Source organism: Vidua macroura, chromosome 6 (assembly GCF_024509145.1).
Source record: "Vidua macroura isolate BioBank_ID:100142 chromosome 6, ASM2450914v1, whole genome shotgun sequence".
Taxonomy (NCBI): Eukaryota; Metazoa; Chordata; class Aves; order Passeriformes; family Viduidae; genus Vidua; species Vidua macroura.
The window spans coordinates 57,802,846-57,825,334 of record NC_071576.1 but is presented as its reverse complement, the minus strand read 5'-3'; the positions used below and the strand labels follow the sequence as shown (position 1 = coordinate 57,825,334).

The following is a 22,489-nucleotide window of genomic DNA, read 5'->3' as shown; positions in this document are numbered from 1 at the left end:
AACAAAATTTAAAACTTAGACTTGCTAATGCTCCCTGGTTTAGTCCCAGAAGAACTTAAGGAAAGCTCTCATTTTTTCTCTATGGGGACAAAGGTCATTTTCTCTGATTGGCATTTCTGTTCTTCAAGGTTCTTTCTGAAATTCTTCAAGGATTTGATTATTTTGATCAAGAAATTCAACATAGCTGTTTGACACAACAATATTTTAGATAGAACAAATATTTTATGACAGAACAAATGTTATCATTCCTGGCATATTAGTTAATGAAAATCATCACTCAACCCATCCTCAGGGCATTTTTTCATAATTAAAATAAATGGTCAGTGGGTGGCAGACTTGTACTGAGTTCACTGTAATATTTCAGGAGTTCCCTTGTAAGTGAGTTTTTTCTGGTTAATGCTGGAAAATTCTCTGTATTTTTCAACATAACCAAGAACAAAGAAAAAAATGTCCAGTACTATGCTCACAAATAATACTTCATAAAATTAGACCCAGACAGAGTAGCACTAAACAGTGTATGACCAAAGCATTCTCCTCTTCCCTCTCTCCTGCGTGGCCTGGTGTGATAAGATGGCATAGCAGGTACTAATAATAGTAACAGTAATAAAGGCACTTGCTAGGTTCATAGGTTGGCTAAGGCAAAACAGTCATAAAGATGACGTGATCACAGATTATTTACATTATTTACAACAGTAACACATGACTTCTCATAAATTAAAACTTCTTTTGCTCCTAAAATTTATCTATTGGACTGCAGCTTTGGAAATAAAAAATTGCTTAGCAGTTCTTGCCCATCTGTTTTCTGTGACTTTCAGGTTTTGGGGGAAGGTATGCAGCTGATACCAAATGCAGTGCCCATAATGTTCATATATATATGTACTTACTAATCTACAGTAATATCAGTCACCAGATTTTTAAAAGGATGACACCTACATTTAAGAACATAAATTGTTTTTATAAAGATCAGTAAGATTTAAAATTCAGACATTCAGATATTTCCTGGAGAAGTCATGGTTCAATGTCAACCTAATTTTTTGGATCTTAGTCTTCTCCCTGCAGTGCTGTTTCCATTTTATCCAAGGGAAATCCTTCTCTTTTTCATTATCCCATAGTACCATTAAATGCTGACTGTGTTTTGTTTTTCAGAGTCCTGTCCTCCAGTATCTGTATTATCTTGCACAAATACCCATTGCTATGTCCCCACTTAGTAACAACAGCCTATTCCTGGAGTACTCCAAAAATCCGCTACGGGAATTTCTCCATAAGGGCCTGCACGTCTCCCTCTCCACAGATGATCCTATGCAGTTTCATTACACAAAGGTAGGAATTGCAAAAAGCACCAGGTTTGAATTTGGCAACAGCACCACAAGGGTCCAGAATGACCTGAAAGCTGTTTTATTTCATTGCTTAGGACATAGTGTCATGTCTTTCAGTCACTTCATTCATTCTCCCTCCTCATTCTCTGTCTACTACTCACTGTTAGGCTTCAGAAGGAAATGTCTGATTTCCTAATTATGTTTCTTTTGTACTCTTGCCTCTCCAGTGTTGGCTGTTGAAGTATAAAATGAAGGATGAGGCTGAAGGGAGGTTTGAGCCTTCATAAACAATCCTCTAGAGTGCCAGGAAAGTCCAGTTTCCTTACTCTAATAAGTCTGGGGAAGTACATTACAAAAACACGATGTGGAATCTCAAGATGACATACGAGCTGCTTGCTCAGTGAGCTGAAACAGATTCCTGCCCTTGGGTGGCCTGGCAGGACAGGAGTGCCTGGTCACCGGCTGTGATGCCCTCGTTTGTGGCTGGCACCGATTTGAGCCATGCTGTGCGCAGAGGGGCCCGTCCGTCGCTCGGCTCCGTGTCCCAGCACAAGCCGAGCCCTGCTCGCCTCGGCCCGCGCTGGCTGCTGGCCCGGGACACGGAGCTGCTGCCGGCTGGGCACGGGTGCAGTCACTCGGAGCGTGCAAGGTCCTGGGCTGGGCCGGCCCGCTGGGGCCACCTGCCCCCTGCCTGGGAGGGAGAAATTGCCCTGCTACCTGTCCGTGTGCACAATCACTCGGGCCTTACAGCTGGGTGCTCCAGGGTGTTTGTGTACCCTGGGGGCTCCTTTGGAATTGCCTAAGAAATGCCTCCAAGGATCTGGACTGCAGGCTGCAGTTTCTTAGACTAAGCTAACTGGATACCCAGTGCCTATTAATTATTAACCGGTAGTCCTTGGGAAATTTGAAATGAACAAGTCTTTTCATTGTAGTTGTGATTTTAAAGTTTCAAACTTCTAATTTTTCACAGCTTTCTAAAGAGCATGTATAAAATCCTTAATTAGTAATGAGTACATATCCCCATTTATATCTTATTTACATATAATTTAATATCAAATGTATTTTGGTGCTGCAGGAAGCTCTCATGGAAGAATATGCTATTGCAGCTCAGGTGTGGAAACTAAGCACATGTGACTTGTGTGAAATAGCAAGAAACAGCGTTCTACAGAGTGGATTGTCAGATAAGGTAAGTATGGCTGGAAAACCTCTCCTGTGAATATGAAGGCAAGTAGGAACCTAGAAGTCAGTAGTCTGAACACAGAATAGCAGGTGCTTAGTGATGTGTTTGTGCACATCCCTGTCTTCTTTTCCAGAAATAGTCACAAACTATCTGCTATGCAGTCTTACATTAAAAGTAAAGTATTAATATTACTTTTCCCCATTAGCTTTGTTTTGGAATTCTCAAAATATGTAGAGAGACCAGATGTCTGTTTATACTCAGTTCTTCCAGTTACAAATTTCTAATTTGGGTGATATCCTCCTGCCAGTGATTTTCTGCATCATGTCTTAGCATTAAGTAAAAACAAACTGCCTGTCATAAGTAAGATGTTTTTTTACTTAAAAGGGAGTACTACAGAAAATATTTAGTTTAGATAGGTGGTCAGATTAGATTAAATTCCCTTCTGGCTTTAAAACTCTACACAGCCAAGGCTTTCTCTAGGACTTACTTCAGAGCATTCTCTCTTCTGTGTCACTTTTGAACATTTTTCTGAAGGAACTGGTATTTGAAGGGGCTTCATGAGTATATGCTGTTGCTTCTTCCAATATTCCCTGGTGACAACTACTCATTTTCCTCTTGTGTGACATTTAACCAACAGAAGAGACCTAAGCCTCTTTTCATCTTCTCACATGCAAGATGTGGCAGTGAAGGCTGAACACTAACAGAGAGGGTTTTAGCAAGCCAGACTGAGTGTACTTTTGAGTGATTATATAAACTTTGGCCTTAAAATCTTCTAAACTGGTTAAGACTCTGAGGAAGAGTTCAACGGCCAGCTGGTTGAAACTGCTCTTTTCACTTGTACCGGACTCATTCAGCTAACACTTATTTCTGCAATAAGTCAAAGCAGTTGAACTGACTTCTTCCTTTTGACTTTTAATCCCGTTCACAGGAAAAGCAGAAATTCTTAGGGGTGAATTATTGCAAGGAAGGGCCTGAGGGAAATGACATTCGAAAGACAAATGTTGCCCAGATCCGGATGGCCTTCAGGTACGAGACTCTGTGCAATGAACTCAGCTTCCTGGCTGATGCCATGAGAACAGAAGATATTTCTACTCTGTCCAAGTAGTTACAAACTCAGAGCAACCAGAATATGTCCCTCTTAAGCAGGATAAGATGCTAATTAACCTCAAATCACCTGTCTTTGATGCTGTGGAGACATAATTGAACAGTACAGAGACAAAGGGAGTATCTGTGGAAGGTAAACAGCGTTTGCCATCACCCGTTACTGCGTTCTTCTCGTTGCAAAGATTTCGGTTTCTACGAACATTAGGCTTTTAAGATTGCTGTAAATATTAAATGCAAACTCTAGAATCATGTACTATGTTTCATACTGTCTTAACTGTGCCCTGCTGTGTAGCCTGGGAAACCAGAGAGAATATCTGTAGTGCAGCTGTGCTGTGCACCTGAGGATCCTGCAGATGCTGACAGCACACACCCACCTGGGTTGGTCCTGCACATCTCAGTACCAGTCATGGCTTTTAAGACTTTTAAGTTTAACCCTTTATTCATTAGCAATTTTTATGGGGTGCATAATTTTGAGGCTACCCTTTCATTCTGGAAGGTGTTCTGACACAGTTTTTAACGCAATGTTTCAGCAGTTATATTGGAAAACAAGAAACACCAAGTAATCTTGTTCAATGACTAATTAATTCCTGTTGTTATGTAGGATGTCAGTGAAGAACAGCAGATTAATGCTTTTTAATCTAGCAAATGGAAAACGGTGTCAAAATCACTATTATACATTGTAATGAGTCTAATTACATCAAGAAAATTTTGCCTTTAAAGCTGAGTACACTTTTTTTATTGCTTTGTAATGGGAATATGTGGATATGCCCGTTCAAATTATTTAGAAATTTATGCAGATAATTCTGGCTGCATGTAAAGAGAAATTTTTTACTTGAAAAAGGGAAGTGTTCTTATGAATCAGTGGTAGAAATGCCAGACCTGGTTCTGGTCCTACTTCTGACATATTTTTACACATTTGTTTTAGTCTGTATTTTAGTCAACTACAGCTAAATGGGAAGTCAAGCTGTCTATTTATACAGAAGCCAGCCCACTTGAAATGTGTCATTTCAAATCATGGTATGTTATGTTAAACTATTTATTTATGAGGAAGTGGTTAGTAAAATACAGCTACTGGAATATTCATCACTTTCAATCTTCTTTCTGTTTCATCATCTTTATGACACAGTACTTCAGAAAGGATTAAAGGTAGTAACATGATGGCAGCTATGTACTGTAGAAGCTGCACACAGTTTCACACCAAAAAAGACTCGAGGCTGGGGAAGCAGAGGGTGTGGATGCCTGTGAGTCCAGCAGAGCAACTCAATTCAAAGGCCTGCAGTCCCTGAGGCAGGACCTGAGCCCAGGGTTAGACACCTGGCTCTCTAATACCCTGCACAGGGACACTGGGCTTCTTCAAACAGGCATTCAGCATTAATGCATAAAAAGCCAGTAACTGATAGTGGCCCATCAAGGTTCACCTGACTTTGAACCCTGCATGTTGTGCTCAGTCAGATGTCTCATGCCACTTGTATTTCCTAGGCCAGGCCCTTCTCCTGTGCAAGGAAATGGCACTAAAGTGAGGAAGGAGGAATTCCTTATCACCTCCTATAGCTGTACAGCCTTGCAAGAACCCCCCGCAAGACAGATAAACCTAAAGATGTCAGGAAGCAGCCTGGAATTAAGGCTGCTCTGAGGGAGTCCAAGGCACAAGAGGGAGAGCTCTGGTCATCCACTTACCATCACAGTTAGCCAGTGTCATGCAGAGGGAACTGCAGTGATTGCAGAGGCTTTTCTTCCAAAACCAGGGCTGCAGACAGGTGGTGGGAATTTGACTTCAGCTCTTCAGTGCCCCAGCCTAATGTCTGCAGTGTGCCAGATTTTGTATTCCTTGTACCCCTAAAATCTTGTGAAACCACATTACGCTGCCCAGCTGTACGAGAGTAAAATTGTCCCAAGTTCTCAGTCAGCAGCCCCTGTCGGCCTCATTGTTAGGAACTTTAGCAGCTCATAGAATGCAGTCTCAGGATTGGTGTCATTTGTTTAAGATGAAGTCTGAGAAAGTGGTTTAAGCTGTTCAGCTGCATCAAATGCAAATGTCTTGTTTTCATAAGTACAACTTCCTAATAAACTGTTATCAACATAACATTATTTGGGAAAAACATCTGCATCCAGACTAAATAAGCAACATGCTTGGTATGAAGAATTTCAATTTTAGGTATTTCCATCTGATAAACATTGCTTACTTGGGTAGTTTCACCTATTAGTGCTGCTTTTGTTGTCACATGTCTTTTTTAATTTCCTTAAAATTATACCAAATTTGTGTATATATTTAATACCTTTTCAGCTTTCCTTACCTCAGGTTCTAATAGGTCTGTAGCTGTTATTGAAAAAAAAAACAACTGGATTTGCATATTCAGTGATTGGGATTCTGACAATAACCACAGTAACACATAAGCGGTCATGACCACAAGTTCTGCTTTCTGTGCTTTCTTGTGTGCTGCTTTTAAGGGGAAATTGGGCTTATAGTATTATATTTGGGGAAATAAACAGACATCCTTCCAAGCTTCCACTACTACATTTCTCCTGGTCATCCTTAATTGGGCAAATGTTACTGATTCCCAAGTTCAGTTCTTAAGCTTTGCCTTGTTTTATTTTTTTAAAGTTGCACTTTTGTGCTAATGTGAGGCTGTTCAGAGTAACCTTGAGGGCTCAGGCTGTGGCTGGAATGAAAAGACAGATCCAGCACAAGTCACTGCTGTACACACAGACACCAGTGCAGGACAGGGCAGTGGTTGATCCCCCCAGCTGTGCTGAGGTCAAACCTGGTTAGAACACAGCTGGTTTGACTCAGGGGCTGGAAGAACATCACTGCAGGTGCCACTGGGTAAGTACTGCTGCAGGATGGAAGAACATCCTCCTTTCTCTTTACTTCATTAGGAGAGAGGCTCAAAGGTTATTCAAGGCTTCCTTAAATCTGTTGGTTCAAAAGCATTTTATACTTTCAACCTGAAATGGTTAATTATGGTTTTTTGATGTTTACAACTTATCTACCTGAACAATTCTTTTCTGTTCTGTTACTTTAGCATACTTAAGGCATTTGCTCTGCTACTGGAGAATACATATTTTTTCACAGCCCAGAGCCATCTTATTGTCTCGTATCGTTGTTCTTTATGTGTGGCTAAACATTTCTGTTCTCTTTGCCTAGTTAAAATCCAAGTCTGAAAAGGTGTCTGTAAAAACTGCTTTTTCTTTCCGTGCCTGGGTTACATGATGTTTATCTTTTGCCTCTTGTGGAAGCATTAAACATTACACTAATGAATGAATTGTAAAAGAACGTGGTTATGGATTTTGTGTGCGTGTATATCTCAAAAAAAAAAAAAAAAGTAGCTCCTCCCAATCTCCACATTTAAGGAGAACTAAACCCATGTGCAACTAAACTGACTAAACCTTAATGAAGCATGAAAACTGAAAAAACCTAGTGGAGATAGAGAAGACAGTGAGCACTATTTAGAAGAAGGGGCTAAAGGCTGCCCCCACCATCTCTTGGTGCCCACCCTGCTTCCCTGCTCATCCAAGCTGGGCATCAGGGCAGGGCACACAGCAGCTCCTGCTGATCCTGGAGCCTCACATGGATTTTGAGCTGAGAGTCAAAACACCCAGCCTGGGAGCAGGAAAGCAGCCCTGACCCTGAGGGCAGAGCAGTTCAAGGTGTGATTTCATGAGCACACACAACAGATTCATCTGACAAAATCCAACTATGAAGCCAACAAGTGACAGATTTAAAGAAATAGTATCAACACAGATATCCTGCTACAGTCACTGTGGCTTTTGAGGAAAAGCATAACACAAAACACTTCAGTAAGAAGTGTTAATATTTTTAGATGAAGACTAGAACATCATCCCTTTCAGTACACAAACTTTATTTCTGTACACGAGCAGCACTGGTGAAGCACAGTTCATCTGTAACTGAGAAATGTGCATTTCTCCCCCACGCCTCTCAAAGCACTGAACACCACTGTTAAACAGCACAGTCTGTATAACAATGAGACACCAACACCACTACTTCATTAGTCATTCACCATGACTGACAGGTCTCACATAAAAAGTAGTTTTTGAAGGTCTGTTAAAATGGGTCAGAAACACATCAGCATTGAAGCACAGATTGTTGTATCAAACTCCTACCTTCTTACACTTACAAATTTCAGAGGTGCAAGTTTCCAAATACTTTAGGTTTACTTTGTGAAAACACATAGCATTTTTAAATAGCACTTTGAACTAAAGAAGAATGCTCATTTAATCACCTATTGGATTGTATTCTTCATTCCAGCAGACCTACAGTGCAAAGTTCTATCCAAGTTCACAAAACTGATAATTCCTTCTAATATTAAACATAAAAATCCCATGCCCAGTGTTTACTATTTGGATTTTGATGGCTTAGTGAGGTAAGTAAAGATCTGCTAACAAACATCTTGGCAGCTCAGACACAAAAGCAGAATGTGCTGTCCCATCCCTCATGGATGTAACATTGGCTGGCTCAGAGCAAAACGTTACCTGGTGATCACACACTGTGGTCACTGGAAGGCACACAGCCCCATCCAGCCTAATTCCAGTGACACATCCCAGCAGGAAAAGTTCTCAGTCCTTAAAGAATATTGCTGTATGATAAATTCCATGTCTTGGAGTCAAGCATTGGAAGAAAGACAGTTAACAAAAATTCAGTTTTGAAATGGCTGATGTTTAAGACACACTCATAAAGCGAAATTCTGTTCACCCACTTAAAACAGGTGAGGATAAAACCTCTGGCAAGTTATCTTCAGGAGTGATTCCACAACAGAAGCCCAAGGAAAATACTTAATTACTGTCATATTACTTCCATTACAGAATGTGTGTGAATACAAAATTAAAGCATTATGTATATGTAGCGTAAAGATTAAGGCCAGCCAGGTTAACATACAGCTCCTAGTTACATCAAACATCCTTAGAGCTCCTTGAGGGGGCTGTTTTTCCAGGATCTAGCTGGATGCAAAGCACAAAGAACCATGGCCAGTATGTTCCTTCCAAAAATAATGCATTTCACACATACAGCTCTACAAGGGTGGGACTGAACAGCTCCAGTTCAAACCTGTAACACAGAGATCTCAGTGGTTGCCCTGGTTTCCAGAACTGGAAGGAGAATGGAGAAGAAAACCTTTCTAATTATGTATAGAATTTTCTTTAAAGGAAAGATAAGGAAGGTAAATATACCATTTCCCACAAAAACAAAACAAAAGAAAGAATCATGCCCATCACACTGATATGGTGCCTAAACTTGAAACCTAGTAAATATAAAGGTTTGCTAATTGCTCTGGTACACCTACCTCCTGCTGTGCCTGTCAACTGGTCATTTCATTCATTCTAATTTCCTGATCTGTTAATGAATTCCACTCCCATTTTTGCCTTGGCTTCCAAAGATCCAAAGAGATAAGCCAAGTAACTAGAGAGAGGAAAGAATTACATTCATTACATATTTCAATTCTTAATTAAAAGGAGTAAAGAATAAGAAAAGAAACGAATATTCCAAAACTTAGCATTCTTAAACCTTAAAATACCAACAGAAACATGATGAAATAACTTGGGGGAAAAGTGTATCACACATCTCTGAAAATAAAAATCCTTTCCCCAAACAAACATGCTCCTCAATACTGTCCTCTAAGAATTAGAGTTGTTTAATTGTTCCCATCACTTCAGAACATTCCAATTTATTTGTGTGCCTAGAAGAGGTCAAATCAGAGCCAGTGTTTTTTTTTTGTTTTTTTTTTTTTTCAGAGCTGCATTGAGGTACCTTGTTGATACAACCCTTCAAAGTTTAAGAGAGCTCTGACACAAAGTGCCACGCTTTTAACCACACCACCTGTACAATGCAATTGTATTTGGATCAAAACTCAGTTTTCAGACTTCCGCAGTACTAAAGCCTTAAGCTTAAAAAAACTCTAACGTTTCTTCCAAAGTAACTTTATTGCACAATTCATACAGAAAGTTTAACACAGTGGAATGTTCTTAGCTATTAATAGCATCTCTAATGTTTAAGTTACAATTTCACATTAAACCTGTAAGAAATGTTCACTTAACACAAGAAAGTTAATTTATTCTAATGCCCTCCACCACCAACAGCTATTTTCAGTAATTCACATTTTCAAGGTCTAGCTTCTAGAACTCATTGCCATGTCCATGCCAATGGATTCCTTTTCCAAAATTGTTTGCTAAATGTTGTACTTCAGGCTAAGTAATACCAACCAGTACCAAATTACTAGTTTTTCAGTGTTAAAGTATCTATTTCTCCATATAACATACAGTACATATATTTTACAAGGCACACATTACAGTATCTACATCACAGCATTGTGAATTACAGCAACTTAATTTAAAAAAGCTGTACAGAATACAAAGTTTACTTTTTCACTATTTAAATAATTTTTGCATTAGTTTATATTGTAACTGTCATTATGCTGCAATTAACAACCTGTTTGCATTATAAAATTACATTTTAAGAAGTTCATGTAAGTTCTCAGCAGAAAGTCAACTTATAAAATCTCAGTTCAGAAGTATAATTCTTGAAGTACTTGAAAAATAAAGTTAGCTTGAGGCTTTCATTTAGATGCTCTTTCTGTTCCAGTGATATAAAAACTTTAAAAAATTCAAAGATTATCTGAAAGTTCTGAACATGGACTAATGCAAGCTCAAAATGCAAAAAGAAACCAAACTAGTGCGTGATTAGGAATATTTGCACATGTTTTAGTGGGAAATCCTGGGCCAGTAATGATTTCCAGCCCAAACAACCACCCTTATGCAACCAAACACTCCATACATTTACTGAAGAATATCTCATTGCTATCACTGGCTTAAGAAAGGGGAAAAAATAGTTCTCAGCTATATACACTCCTAAAAGGATTTTTCCATAGCTAAATACAGATTTACACACTAAGCCATACAGGCTCTCAGATGACAGACACATGAAGGGTACATTGCTTTTCTGTCTTAAAACCTCTGATAAATTGACAATGGTGTCACAAGCCAAGCTCAAACACATGCCATACTCTGTCCACATTTTTTAACAAACTGATGTAATTAAGTTATTTTGTAGCCAATTAAGAAAAATAACCTAAATATGCATATCTACATGTGCACATGCTTTTTAGTTCAGCACCTGTCTGTGACAAAAGGACTTAAGCCTTATGGCATCATGGAATTTTAACAGGTATGGTAAGGAAAAATGCAGTCTTCACAGTAAGCAAGATTTATGCTGTTATTCCCTTAAATGCTACACTTGAATGTTTTAACTTGAGGTTACTGAGTGAGAAAAAGTAGTATTTGTTAATATATATATATATATAAAATGAATTCTCTACAGTAGCCATTAATTTTCATAACACTATTTATGCACAAGAGGCTTAAGATGGGTTTCCTGAATACTAACAATTTTAGACTGTCTAAACTCAGATCTTAAAGACTTTATTCTGCTAGACACAAAATACTGTTGCACTCCAGTTGAGATATCCCTTTTCCAAGCTGTCACATGTGCATCTCAGTCCAAGCCACATTACTCTTAAAGAAGTTTCCCTCTGCTACATAAAAGCATATTGCACTTGTAGATATAAAGTAGAGCACCCTTACTTAGATTATCACTTGTAACTCTTCATATACCTTTTAACTCTGATCTCATCACTTCAATAACTCAAGAGGAGCAGATAAAACCACAGCATCAGACTAAACTACACCTTAAGTGCTAATTCAAATAAAGGCATTCAGATATACCCAATGTTTAAAAATAATTCTAGCTGTTCTTTATCAAAAACTACTGAGAAGCTGATTTACTGCTTTTAGGATTGTGTACGAAACTGTTTAATGTTTCCAAGCTAATAAGATTATGCTAAATATCATATTAAAAAAAATATTTTAAGAGATAAGTTTTGTTAGAAGAATAAAGGGAAGTGCACAAGTACATTTACAGACCTGCCTACACCCTCAAAAACAGATTTAAAATAATTAATACTAAAAGTCATAACAGATCAGATTAAGTATCTGTAAACACTAAGAGCAGCAATAACTTCCTACTGAAGAACAGGCAGTGGGACATCTTCAAGTTTCAACAGTAAAATTTCAAATTAATAACCACTAGTGCTAACTCATCATCTTTATTCACATTAGTTGTGAATAAGGGACTGCTTTTAAGGATAGGAACTGTGAGGTCAAGCCATCTACCATGGTTCATCTGTAGCAGTACACTGTGATGCTCAAAGGGCAGTTTGCAGTTGTAGTTGTGCTGTTACAAGTTGCTTCGTTGAGTAGTCGAACCGTTAATTAATATCAAACGCTGTTGTTAAAGTAAACTGTGTTAATGATCAAAGAGGTTGCTGGAAGAACAGTTTAATAACGAAGACTGCACACACAGAGACTTGCTCAGATACCCTGTGCTTTAGGAGAGCAGCGCAGACTCACAGCGGCCAAGAGGAGAAGGAAAGGACAGACTGTGGAAGAACGGCAAGGAGGGGTAAAACCAGACGCTGGGGAAAACAAAAGCTTCAAGTGCTTCTGCCATGATCAGCCTGGTGGGCAGGGTCAGGGTCTGTGGGGCTGCCCCGCCTCATCCACCATGTTAAGGATGTAAGTGGCAATGTCATCTTCTGTAGGGGCCTCTGACACCACCCAGGAATCTCCTGCCCCAGTCACCTGCCGGCGGCACACAGGACAGTTTCTGTGGCGGTCACTCCTGTTAGGAAGGCACAGAAATGAGTGGTTTTCACTGATGGTCTTTTGCTGGCCAGAAAAAGCCAAAAGAGCCCCCAAAAGGACAAACAAAACCCAACCAAAAACCAACCCAGTGAGAACTTGAAGAATGATCACATTAACTGAATTAGGCCACCTATCTATTTTGTTTGTTTAAAAACTTCTTTCTTTGTGAGAAAGACTTCTGAATGGAGCTCCATTCTTTGAGTAATAATTTGAAATCATGTTCCTCCTAATCCTTTCCTCAGGTCAGACAGGATGAATCTGGCTACCTGGCCAGAAAGTTTAAATGGAAATTCACTGTCTAAATTAATTCTCCTATCTTCAGGAATTCAGCTGAGGTCCTTAGAAACCAATCTCCATAGGCTTCCTAGATAAAGAGAAGGAGCCTTTTCCTGGGTCACACAGCCCACAAAAGTTTAGAACTGGTCCCTTGGAGTCCCAACCCCCTCCACCATCTCAGGGGTCCCCAACACTTATGTTTGAGCTGGGAGCCTCCATTATGCCTAAACAAAGAGGAGATCCACCTTAAAAATTACAGACAAAAAAAAAAAAAACAAACCAAAAAAACCATGGTGCAACTGGAACTTAGTGAGGAGTTCAGCTGATTCATCAGCCAAAGCAGCATATAATCCACTCTCCAGCAGAGTCACTAAACTAAGCCCTGTCCTGCCAATAGATGTTAGGATATTTTCCCAGAAGAGAGAAATTACTTGCTGTATTCTGAGATCCAGTGATTTTTTACTATATTTTTTCCTTGTGGAAGCCTGGTGTTTGTTATAAGAATAACTTCCTTGCTAAGTCTTTCAAAAAGCCACAAAAAAAATTCTTATGCACAAATTATGTGTAAACCCATTTGCATTAACTAGCCAAAAAAATCACTTTTTTAACAGAGCAGGTCTGTGTCCCCTAATGCCAGACTGCCAGGACACTTCACTAATCCTTGAAGGCCTGCATGGTCAGACAAGAGCTGTGTTCCTCCACAAAGGAATTCTTCTCTCCCACTTTTCCAAGAACTGGAAAACATCTCTGTATCAGAGATGCAGAAGCTGAAAAGGTGTTCAGTTTATTGTGAAGCTGAACATTGTAAGCTACACATTATATATATATATATAAACCTGAAGGTGCTGGCATGGAGAAGAAACATCTTTCTGGAAGAGTCTGATAAATCAGTAAATTGTATGCTATTTATTTGAAGTGAAAGCATAACATAAGGAAAAAACCTCTCTGACAGTTATTTCCCAAGTGACAGACAGTCCAACTTGCCTTCATATCTGCACAGTCTTAACAAATTTTAAATGAGATTTTGTGAAGCATAACATGCCAGCATCTGCATATATCATCTTCTCAAGTTTCTGAGCAAGGCTGTAACGATTCAATCTTAGAAGAATAAAAAGATGTAAGAAATTACAAAACTAATGCTGAACAGCATTTTCACATCTCTTTTTTAGAAAATTTCCTGCCTTCCTTCTGCTTCAGTCTACTTTTACTCAATTTTAAATTATATGGCAACCATGGAATCTGTCAAATCAAACTGAAACATGCATACTATAAAATAATTAATATCCTTTCATCTATATTACCATTTATCAATGCATTTCTGGCAGAAACTGTGAGCACACGGCAGGATTAAATCAGCACGCCCATCCATGCAGATGCAACATTCCTCTTCATCTGTCAGCTGTTTAACCCTGCAGAAGAGAAGACACTGTTTTCTTCCAGATGTTTGATATTTATGCCCCAGTTATTACATTTTGCATAATAATTAGTGATGGCCAGAAAGAAACACCTGTGCTTTTAATCTGTGAATGGACTACTTATGTCATCCCAGCCTATGTCAGCAGTGAACTAAACTAAGCCAGAATGTGCATTCATTTTTTGTGTCAGGTTTTTGTGTTCGTATTTGTGTCAGGTGCTTTTGGTGTTGCCAAGGGTTCTGGAAATCCCTTTTCATATCAACAAGGAAGTGTGAGGAGTTGTAACTGCTTCGTATCACATGACTGGGCAGAAGAACAGAAACACTGTTTACATTAAAGGCAGGAGAAGAACCTGTCTTCCTGTCACTGCACCTTAGGCTGAACTAATTCATAATGGATGTTGCCACATTTCTGTGTGCTGGTTTATATCCTAGACAAAAGCATGCATGTCAAGAGGATCACTACCAGAATGCAGGTTCACTCATATCACATGGTATCAAAATGCCAGGAGCTGAACTGCTCATTAGATTGAAAAGGGTGATTTTAGCTTGCAATATGCTCCGTATGATCGCTCCTCAAATTAGGACTCTCAAAATGATTGTTACCACAGCTTTTCCAGTTAAACTCTCAGGTGTTTCTGCTGGTGGGGAAGTTTAAAAATTATCTCACTACGCAAGACAGATATTGACATTTTATATGTTTTCCCCAAATATTAGATATCATTATCTAATGTTCTTATCAGGAGTATCTCAAATACTGGCACCATCAAGACTTCTCAAGTGCAGAAAGGTGCAGACTCCTCAGCTTTCACTGGCCTAAACAGATATGTAAAGTTTGCAATTTTGTAGTCACAGCTCACTTCCAAAACAACCAAGGAAGTGCTCTAAAATGCCTGGGTTTTCCAAAAACCCTGATTAAGGAATCCCTGTTCTGACCTGAGGGACAGAGATAGTGTTCTAGAAAAAAATAGCATTTCAGGAGTTAGTCCACCTTAATGACTACTGACCAGACCATTTTTGCTTAGGTATCTAAGGGAGCTTGTCAAATACAGATTCATTTTTGATCTGCACAGAATAGCCAGCTACTGAACAGCAGTCAACATGCCTTTGTTTTATCTTTCAGTAGGTCCTTGGGGTTTCCTTTTTAATTTGCTTTTGGAGAAATTACTTTAAAATGACAGATTTTGTTTACAGATGGTAGTTTGCACACAATGAGGACAACAATTTCCAAGAAGCCTGCTGTATTCTTTAGACCTGTTCCCTTCTCATTTTCCTCCCCCATGCAATTCTGAGTACTAACCTTTAAGAGCACTTGAATTTTTGAGATTTGCTGGTGTCTATACAAGCAATTACACAAGGCCTATTTATAAAGCTTCTGCAAAGTCAGCTTTAGTCACAGTACTAAGTTCCTGAAGAAACAGTAAAATAAAGGAGTGACAGACAAAGGAAATGCTTATCTCTTCGTTATCAGAAAGCATAAACCACTTAGGCATATTTTGAATGCTCTGAATAGGAAGTGGATGTTGTAGAGATATGGGGTATTATTCTAGGGGAAAAAGTTAAGAAGAATTTAACAGATAACACTTACTATTTTTAGATAGTGAGGGCTAACTTTGCAGAGCTGAAAAATATCTGAAGGTGAGAAGAACTGAAGCAAATGGGTGGTCATCACAGAAAAATATACAGAAGATTTCACTGGTGTAGAATACTTGAAGGTGCTTCAGCTTATATTTTCCTTAGTAACTTGAAAAACTTGGCTAAGACACAAGCTCACCAAACTGCATCATATTAGCAAAGAATACTGTTTTTATCTGTGACTGATACTGCCTCAAGTGATGAAGTTTACGAACAAGAAGGATGCTCATCTCCCCTGTCTCCAAGTCTGAAAAACTGAAAAAGAAACTCACATAGGAAATCTTTTATTTTCCTCATTATTTTCCTATTGACTTTAGCAATATATATAGTTGCTTTGCCTAAGAATCTGGGGTCTATGTTGTTTGATTTGTCTGTTTGAAGCAAAAGACCATTTCCATTAAAATGTGTGTTCTGGTATAACCTTGAGAAAGCAATTTTCTTGTTCTTTCTCAAACATGTTCACAATTTACAGGAAATTGAATGAAATGAAAATAATACCTTCTGCAACCCACTGACTTAGAAAAAACAGAGGCTCTGTGAAGTGACAACACAGGTGACCCCTTTTTCATTTCAACAGCTGAAGTGTGACACTCAGGCTGTTCCATTAAAATACCTGGCTGCCAGCTCTTCACTGGTGAACATAGAGAACTCTACCATTTACTACCTTTTCTTGTAAAACCTAGCTCTACCTCACTTTAAACTGAGTTAGAACCATGAACTTATTCAAGAAAAGTAAGAAATTACTGGTAGTAGCAACACTTCCACAACAGGGAAAGGGTGACAAGCTTCTTGCTTTTACATTCAGTTTGAAATGAAGTTATTGCAGGTGTTGACCTCAGTCTTTTGTTTTTCCTCTGGTTAACAAAGTAGAAGGTCAACATGAGTGAGACAATTCACATTTTTCCAGCCTTGCAAGTTAAATTATTACCATAAAGGATGGGTTTCTAGTGGCAACAGATGGGAACTTTCACATGCCAAAATGTAAGAGGAAGAGAAAGTTTAAGTGGAACAATAACAAAATCTGTTTAAACAAACACTGTCAAACCCCCTGGATTTGTAGCTGCAGCTGATTCCGTTTCCTCCTGTATCCTTATTCAGGACATTCAACATATACTATGTTTCTATTAGAACTGATCTCTAAAAGGGCTGTTCTGAAGCTAAGGTATGGTAGCACCATGTTTCAGGATTTCACCCACTGCACTCCCTTGGTGCATGGGAAGCACTGCAGCTCCCTTGGTGCATGGGAAGGTGTCTGTCCATGTTTGTGATGGTACAAAGCCTGCAGCTATCAAAAACGAGCCGTTCTCATCAGCAGGTATTTGTAGTTCAGTTTTGAAGCACAACTCCCAAAATGCTTATGTTGTAACTGGGTCAGAAGCTAAAGTGTATCAAAATACCTTCCCATCCACAAGCTGGCCTGACACGAAGACAGAGACCTCCAACTCTCAGCAGCTTCTTCAGAAGTATCACTCTGTGCAAGAACTCCTGCTGCTTGACTGGTGATGTCTTTATAAAGTTGAGTGAACTGATATAAGTTCAAGATTCTGGAAGCTTCCACGATGCCACTTGTTTTATTTATCTTAAGATATGAGAATTGTTTACAATTACTTATCAGGTTTTAACTTGGCATTGCTCAGAATGTTTGTAAAGCACTGCAGTTCTCATGTAAGGCAGTAGTCTCCTTCCCAAGTGTCCTTCACCACATTAACAAGCTGCAGTCTGCCTCAGCAGGAGTCAGGACTGCCCACAGCTGCTGCAGCTGAGGAACACCACAGGCAGCACCACAATTTCAGAGCAAGGCAATTGCCATCACTACTCAAATGGATTCAGGTGTGAGTAGGGACCTAATGCCCAAAGAAATGGGCTGAACTTAGAACCAAGTACAGGATAATCAGTCATTTGATACCTGAACTAAAAATTGCCTACAGTGATGGCTGCCTTAATGAAAACTAGGAGCAAACAGAAAACTACAAACTGTTTGTTTCAAACAGAGTTTGAGGGTTGGCTTGTTTAACCACATCTTAAGATTGCTCAGAGGATTCAGGATCATTAAAGGACTTTACCTTTAATGATAGGATAGAGAGGGGGAAATCTCCTCATTAGACAGAGCAAATTTCATAAGTTTTTGTCACAAATGAAAACATTTAACCTTTAGATTGGTTTTCTAAGGGATTAGACTATGTACAGGCACACTAGTTCAATTAAAAATGCCTGGAAGACCTGATTAATTTCTACTACTGACCTCAAAATCTACAGCTGGCAGTTTGTTGTACCATTCCATTACTTGACCTCACAAATCACCTGCATTTGTAACTAAAGGGCTGTAAGTGCTCCACTGGAAGGCATCACTCCTTTAAGCTTAGTTATAAAAATGTTTTTGTTGCCATGTTTTTTGCAGAAACTTAGAATTTAGACTTAATTTATGTCCAACAGCATCTTTGAATACATCATCTGTATCAGAACACATGTAGCAGGTGTTGGATTTTACAAGTAAAACTGACAGTCCTTGAATCTATGCATACAAACTGCCCATCAAATTAAAATGTTCACACTTACTTTGGTACAAATTATCCTAACGATCACCTTCCAGAAAGCAGAAGAATCAGACCCAGGCTGCACTTCAAATAACAGATGTTTGTCTTGTCCAGAAGCCAATTTTGCAGTACTGAAACAAAGCAACATCAGTTCAGTGCCATGTGCTGGACCTGCAAAAATCAGCAGCCTCAGCCAAGTGAGATTATTTATGGTTCACCTGTCTGCTCTCCATCCTTAAAAGAGATTTTAGCAATACTGCCCAGGGGCATCCAAGTATAGAGTATGACTTTCTTAGCATGTCATTGAATACACAATCCATTTCACTTTATACTGCACAGCAAACTTCAGAAAATGTTGTGCAACTCTTTTGATCCAGCATCAACAAGCAGGTGTACTTTACAGACATTTAAATTCATATATATTCTCACTGTTTATTATACTGATCACACCATGTTGTCTCCAATCTGAAAAGGTTATTTCCTCAACAGGTATGTAAAAAAAAGCCTGTGACTACCAGTGTATGCTGATGAGGTGTATTTATATCAGTATATATTAATAATGAGGTAGTCACATGAACATGTCAGGTGACCTAAGATTTGTTTCTTTAGTGGAACACAGACACAACAATCTATTCTGTAAGAATCAGAACACATTCAGGCTTAAGTAAACACTGGAAGAAAGAAACCACTTGAATAACAGTATTTTGGAGTGAATTATGCTAATATATGCCTGGAGTCTCAGGCAAAACATCAGGTTATGCTCTTCAAAATCTATTTATGTGTCTACCCAGAAGACAGCTATGTGTTTTTCAAAGTCATTCATAAAAGTATGACCCTCTCCAAGATAATTTCTAAACTGAATACAAATTCACATTTTAGTTAAATAGCAAACATTTATTTTTTATATTTTTATTTATTTTATATATTTTATATTCTATATTTTATATATTTAGTTAAACAGCCCTTATTCAGAGTGTGTGTGTGCTTCCACTTCATTTTATCACTCTCATTGTATGCCATAAATACAGGCTAAAAATGACAACACTGCTTTTTTGCTCATTTCCTTTAACTGTCATTGTACTGGTCTAGCAAAAGGCAGGCTATGAAAAATCTGACAAAAAAAGCAGCCTTTTGTTTGGGATTATCTGGGTCACTGGTTTGGGATACATCTCACCCTTAATGAGGAGCAGCCTGGCATGTCTGCAGAGGTGGCAGAGATGGTCACAAACAGTTCTGTCTCAGGTGCCACCCTCCTCATGTAGATCTGCTGTCCCTACAGGCTCCTATTGCTCCTTCCTACCCAAACTGACAAGCAGAGAAGAAGCAGCCAATGCTTCAGGTGGGAGAACAATAAGGGGCACAGGTGACACTAACAAAATGATGATTCTAAATTACTTCTTGGGAACTTTTAAGAGAGAGCAGCACTTGGTGGAAGAAGAGTACTGCAGAGAATTGAATTTAAGGAGGAGAAAGGCTTGATTTTGAAGTTTAATTACACCCATTATAAAGACATAAAGAAATGAAGGATACATTTCAAAACCATCAGGCCAGTTCTGGCTTAGCCAGCACACAATAATATATTGCATAAAAGGTCTCTGTAAAACACCAAAAAAAAAAAACCCAAAAAAACCAAGAAGCAAAGTAAGGCTTACATATCATTGAGTTCAGCTACTCTTCCCAGAAACTCTTCATAGGTTAGGAAACCACTTTCTTGAACCAAAGAGGCATGCTTTGCTACTTTTTCTGGCAACTTGTTAATTACAGTTTGTGTGTGGTTTGAAATCTGTTGACCCATGGTGAAGCTCTTCACCTCAGTTCTGTAGAGAGAAGTTCTCATTCACTTGTAGAGTCCCTGCCGAAAATATATGAGCATTACATTTGTGTGTTTGTGAATGGCTACTCCCTCACTTTCTTTTAGCCTACAGTAATTATTCCACAAGTAACACAACCTGAACAGACAGATCAGAAACAACGCAAAACACTTCAAAGAGTCTGGAATGTGGCATTATAACCTTACCAGAAATGTACTATTTTGCTTATTAATATTTAATTATATTAAATTGAGATAACTTTCCCCACAGATTCAGCTCCAACACACACATATATAAATACATCCAATGGAATGGGAAAAAAAATCTTAAGATGACAATGGTAATTTATGACAATCTTTGTTTATTCTAAATATTCGTGCGTGTGACTATCAGAATGTCTGCAAATAAGCACATCAATGTCTGTTTATACATAGACATCACATCAGGAATCAGCTTTCTTACATCAAACTTACATTGGCAGATTAAAAGAGCTCCCACAGCATTCTGAAACTGGTAAGCCAAGGAATCCATGTGAGTATAAACCAATTGGGAGACCTCCCTATCCACACAAAACACTCATCTTCAGGCTGTATTACAGAACTGACTTGCTCAAATGTCTCCAACTCCAACTTACTTCATCTTTCCTTCACACCCAAATCTTTGTCCCCAAAAGTCTGCCAAAGGATTAATGCCATGCCCTCTGAGTATTTATCTACTTACTTCCCTTGGTCCCCCTGCACTTGACTTCCCCCAAAATGCCTCTTTGCAGAGTTCATTGTCAAGCAAACCAGTTGTGTCAGGCCCTTTTAAGACTTCTACAGACAGAGGTGTGCGAGGGCAAGGGAACTGCAGAACATCCACCTAAACTCCCACACGGAGTCTGACAGGAGCTGCGTTACAAACTCCTGATGGGAGGCATCTCACAGAGAAAGCAGCACTTTGCCCTGCAGGTAGCTGGAGCAGCACTTGGGCTTAACCCCGCCCAGAACAAATTTCACAGCTGTTGAGATCTCAGCACGGTGCGAGAAAAACACAGCACACCAAGCGAGCTCCTGTCAGAGCATACTGAAGTACTACGCAATTTCACCACAGTAAGGTTCCAATTTACGGCTGGAATCGCGACCAATTTCTGTTCCCACACAGATATGCTCCCCCTCCAGCCACTTTTCTCCTTCCCGATACGGCTCCAGTCGCCTCCTGCCCCGCTCTCCAGGGAGTCTCCGGTGAGCACACGCCCAGGCCCGCACGTCAGCAGCACAACCTGTCACCGTCCAGACACCTCCTCCCGGATCTCCCGGGCTTGTGCTCTCCCGAGCTCCCCGTGCCTCCTGCGGGCCAGCCGAGCTCAGCACCTAAATCCCAGCACTGAGAAGTTTGGGGAGAAACACCCGCAAGGATGTCTGCAGAACTGGATATCGGGAGAAGTTCCACCCCAAGGGTGGTCGAGCACCGGAACAGTCCCCAGGGCAGCGGTCACCGCACCAAGCCTGAGAGAGTTCAAGAAGCGTTTGGACATCGCTCTCAGGCACACGGAGTGACTCTTGGGGTGTCCTGTGCAGGGCCAGGAGTTGGGCTTTGATCCCTGTGAGTCCCTTCCAAGGAAATATTCCTTATTGTTCACCCCTCAAGACCCCGCACACCCCGCGTCACCCGCTGACCCACGAGGCGCCCCGAGCGGCGCGGACGGCCCGGACACAGCCCCTCACGGCCCAGGCGCGCCCCGCCCGCCCTCCCCCGGCGCCGGCCCCCCGCGCCGGGCGCGGGACGGGCCGCGCTCAGCCCGGCTGCGTCACGGCCGCCCCGCCCGCTCCCCCCGCCCGGCCCTGCCCGCACCCGCCGGCTTCCCCCGGGCCGGGCCTTGCGCTCGGCGCCCGAGGGGCGGCGGGGGGGGGGCGGGTCCCGCCCGCCCCGCTCACCGCATCCCGGGCCCGTCCCGCGGAGGAGCCGCCGCCGCCGCCCCACGGGCACCGCAGCGCCGCGGCCGCTCCCCCGCGCCGCGCAGGCGCGCGCTCGGCGGCGGCGCGCGGGGGTGACGCACGCGCGCGGCTGGCGCCGTTGCCGGGACACGGCGGACGCGCGGCGGGAGCGGGGCCCGGGCGGCTCTGCCCTCACAGCGGCCCCTGCGCCGCTCACTGCCCGCCGCGTCCTCCCCTCCCTCCTGGTCCCGCCCGTATGGCCGCTGCACCCAGGGCAGCCCGCGGTGGCGTTGCCGCTGAGCGGAGCGGGCCCCGCCGGGACGTCCTTAGAATCACAGGATCGGTTAGGTTGGAAAGGGCCTCTGATAGCATCGAGTCCGGCCTGTGACCGAACACCACCGTGTCAACCAGACCGTGGCAATGAGTGCCAAGTCCAGTCGTTCCTTAAACACCTGCAGGGACGGTGACTCCACCACCTCCCTGGGCAGCCCATTTCGATGTCTGATCAACCTTTCTATGAAGAAATTCCTGCTACTGTCGAACCTGAAACTCCCCTGGCACAGCCTATGTCCTCTCATCCTGTCGCTGCTTTCC

The 22,489-nt window shown here is 41.0% G+C and overlaps 2 protein-coding genes across 15 annotated transcripts in view; one reads left to right on the top strand and one right to left on the bottom strand.

Moving 5' to 3' along the window:
• AMPD3 (adenosine monophosphate deaminase 3) overlaps positions 1-6,863 on the top strand; it is a 32,923-nt gene extending 26,060 nt beyond the window's left edge. For 2 of the 3 annotated variants that reach the window (XM_053980073.1, XM_053980072.1), the window contains exons 13-15: positions 1,147-1,320; positions 2,392-2,502; positions 3,425-6,863. In XM_053980073.1, the coding sequence (XP_053836048.1) occupies positions 1,147-1,320; positions 2,392-2,502; positions 3,425-3,601 (462 nt within the window). In that variant the 3' untranslated portion in view covers positions 3,602-6,863. Of the gene's footprint in view, positions 1-1,146; positions 1,321-1,543; positions 1,628-2,391; positions 2,503-3,424 lie in introns of those variants that run through there. The other variant, XM_053980074.1, reaches the window with a different exon arrangement.
• The window catches only part of RNF141 (ring finger protein 141), an 83,693-nt gene extending 61,707 nt beyond the window's left edge, over positions 1-21,986 (bottom strand). For 8 of the 12 annotated variants that reach the window (XR_008437510.1, XM_053980083.1, XM_053980085.1 and 5 more), the window contains exons 1-6: positions 20,453-21,051; positions 19,821-20,020; positions 18,191-18,299; positions 17,032-17,213; positions 13,887-13,994; positions 8,898-9,013 (exon numbers count right to left, since the gene is read on the bottom strand). Coding sequence is in view for 11 of the 12 variants with exons in the window: in XM_053980083.1 (XP_053836058.1) it covers positions 8,935-9,013; positions 13,887-13,994; positions 17,032-17,213; positions 18,191-18,299; positions 19,821-20,005 (663 nt within the window). In the remaining variant the exon portion in view is untranslated. Of the gene's footprint in view, positions 1-7,607; positions 8,704-8,897; positions 9,014-9,515; positions 12,287-13,886; positions 13,995-17,031; positions 17,214-18,190; positions 18,300-19,820; positions 20,021-20,452; positions 21,599-21,895 lie in introns of those variants that run through there. The other 4 variants (XM_053980079.1, XM_053980082.1, XM_053980077.1 and 1 more) reach the window with 4 other exon arrangements.
• Between the last annotated feature and the right edge of the window lie 503 nt (positions 21,987-22,489).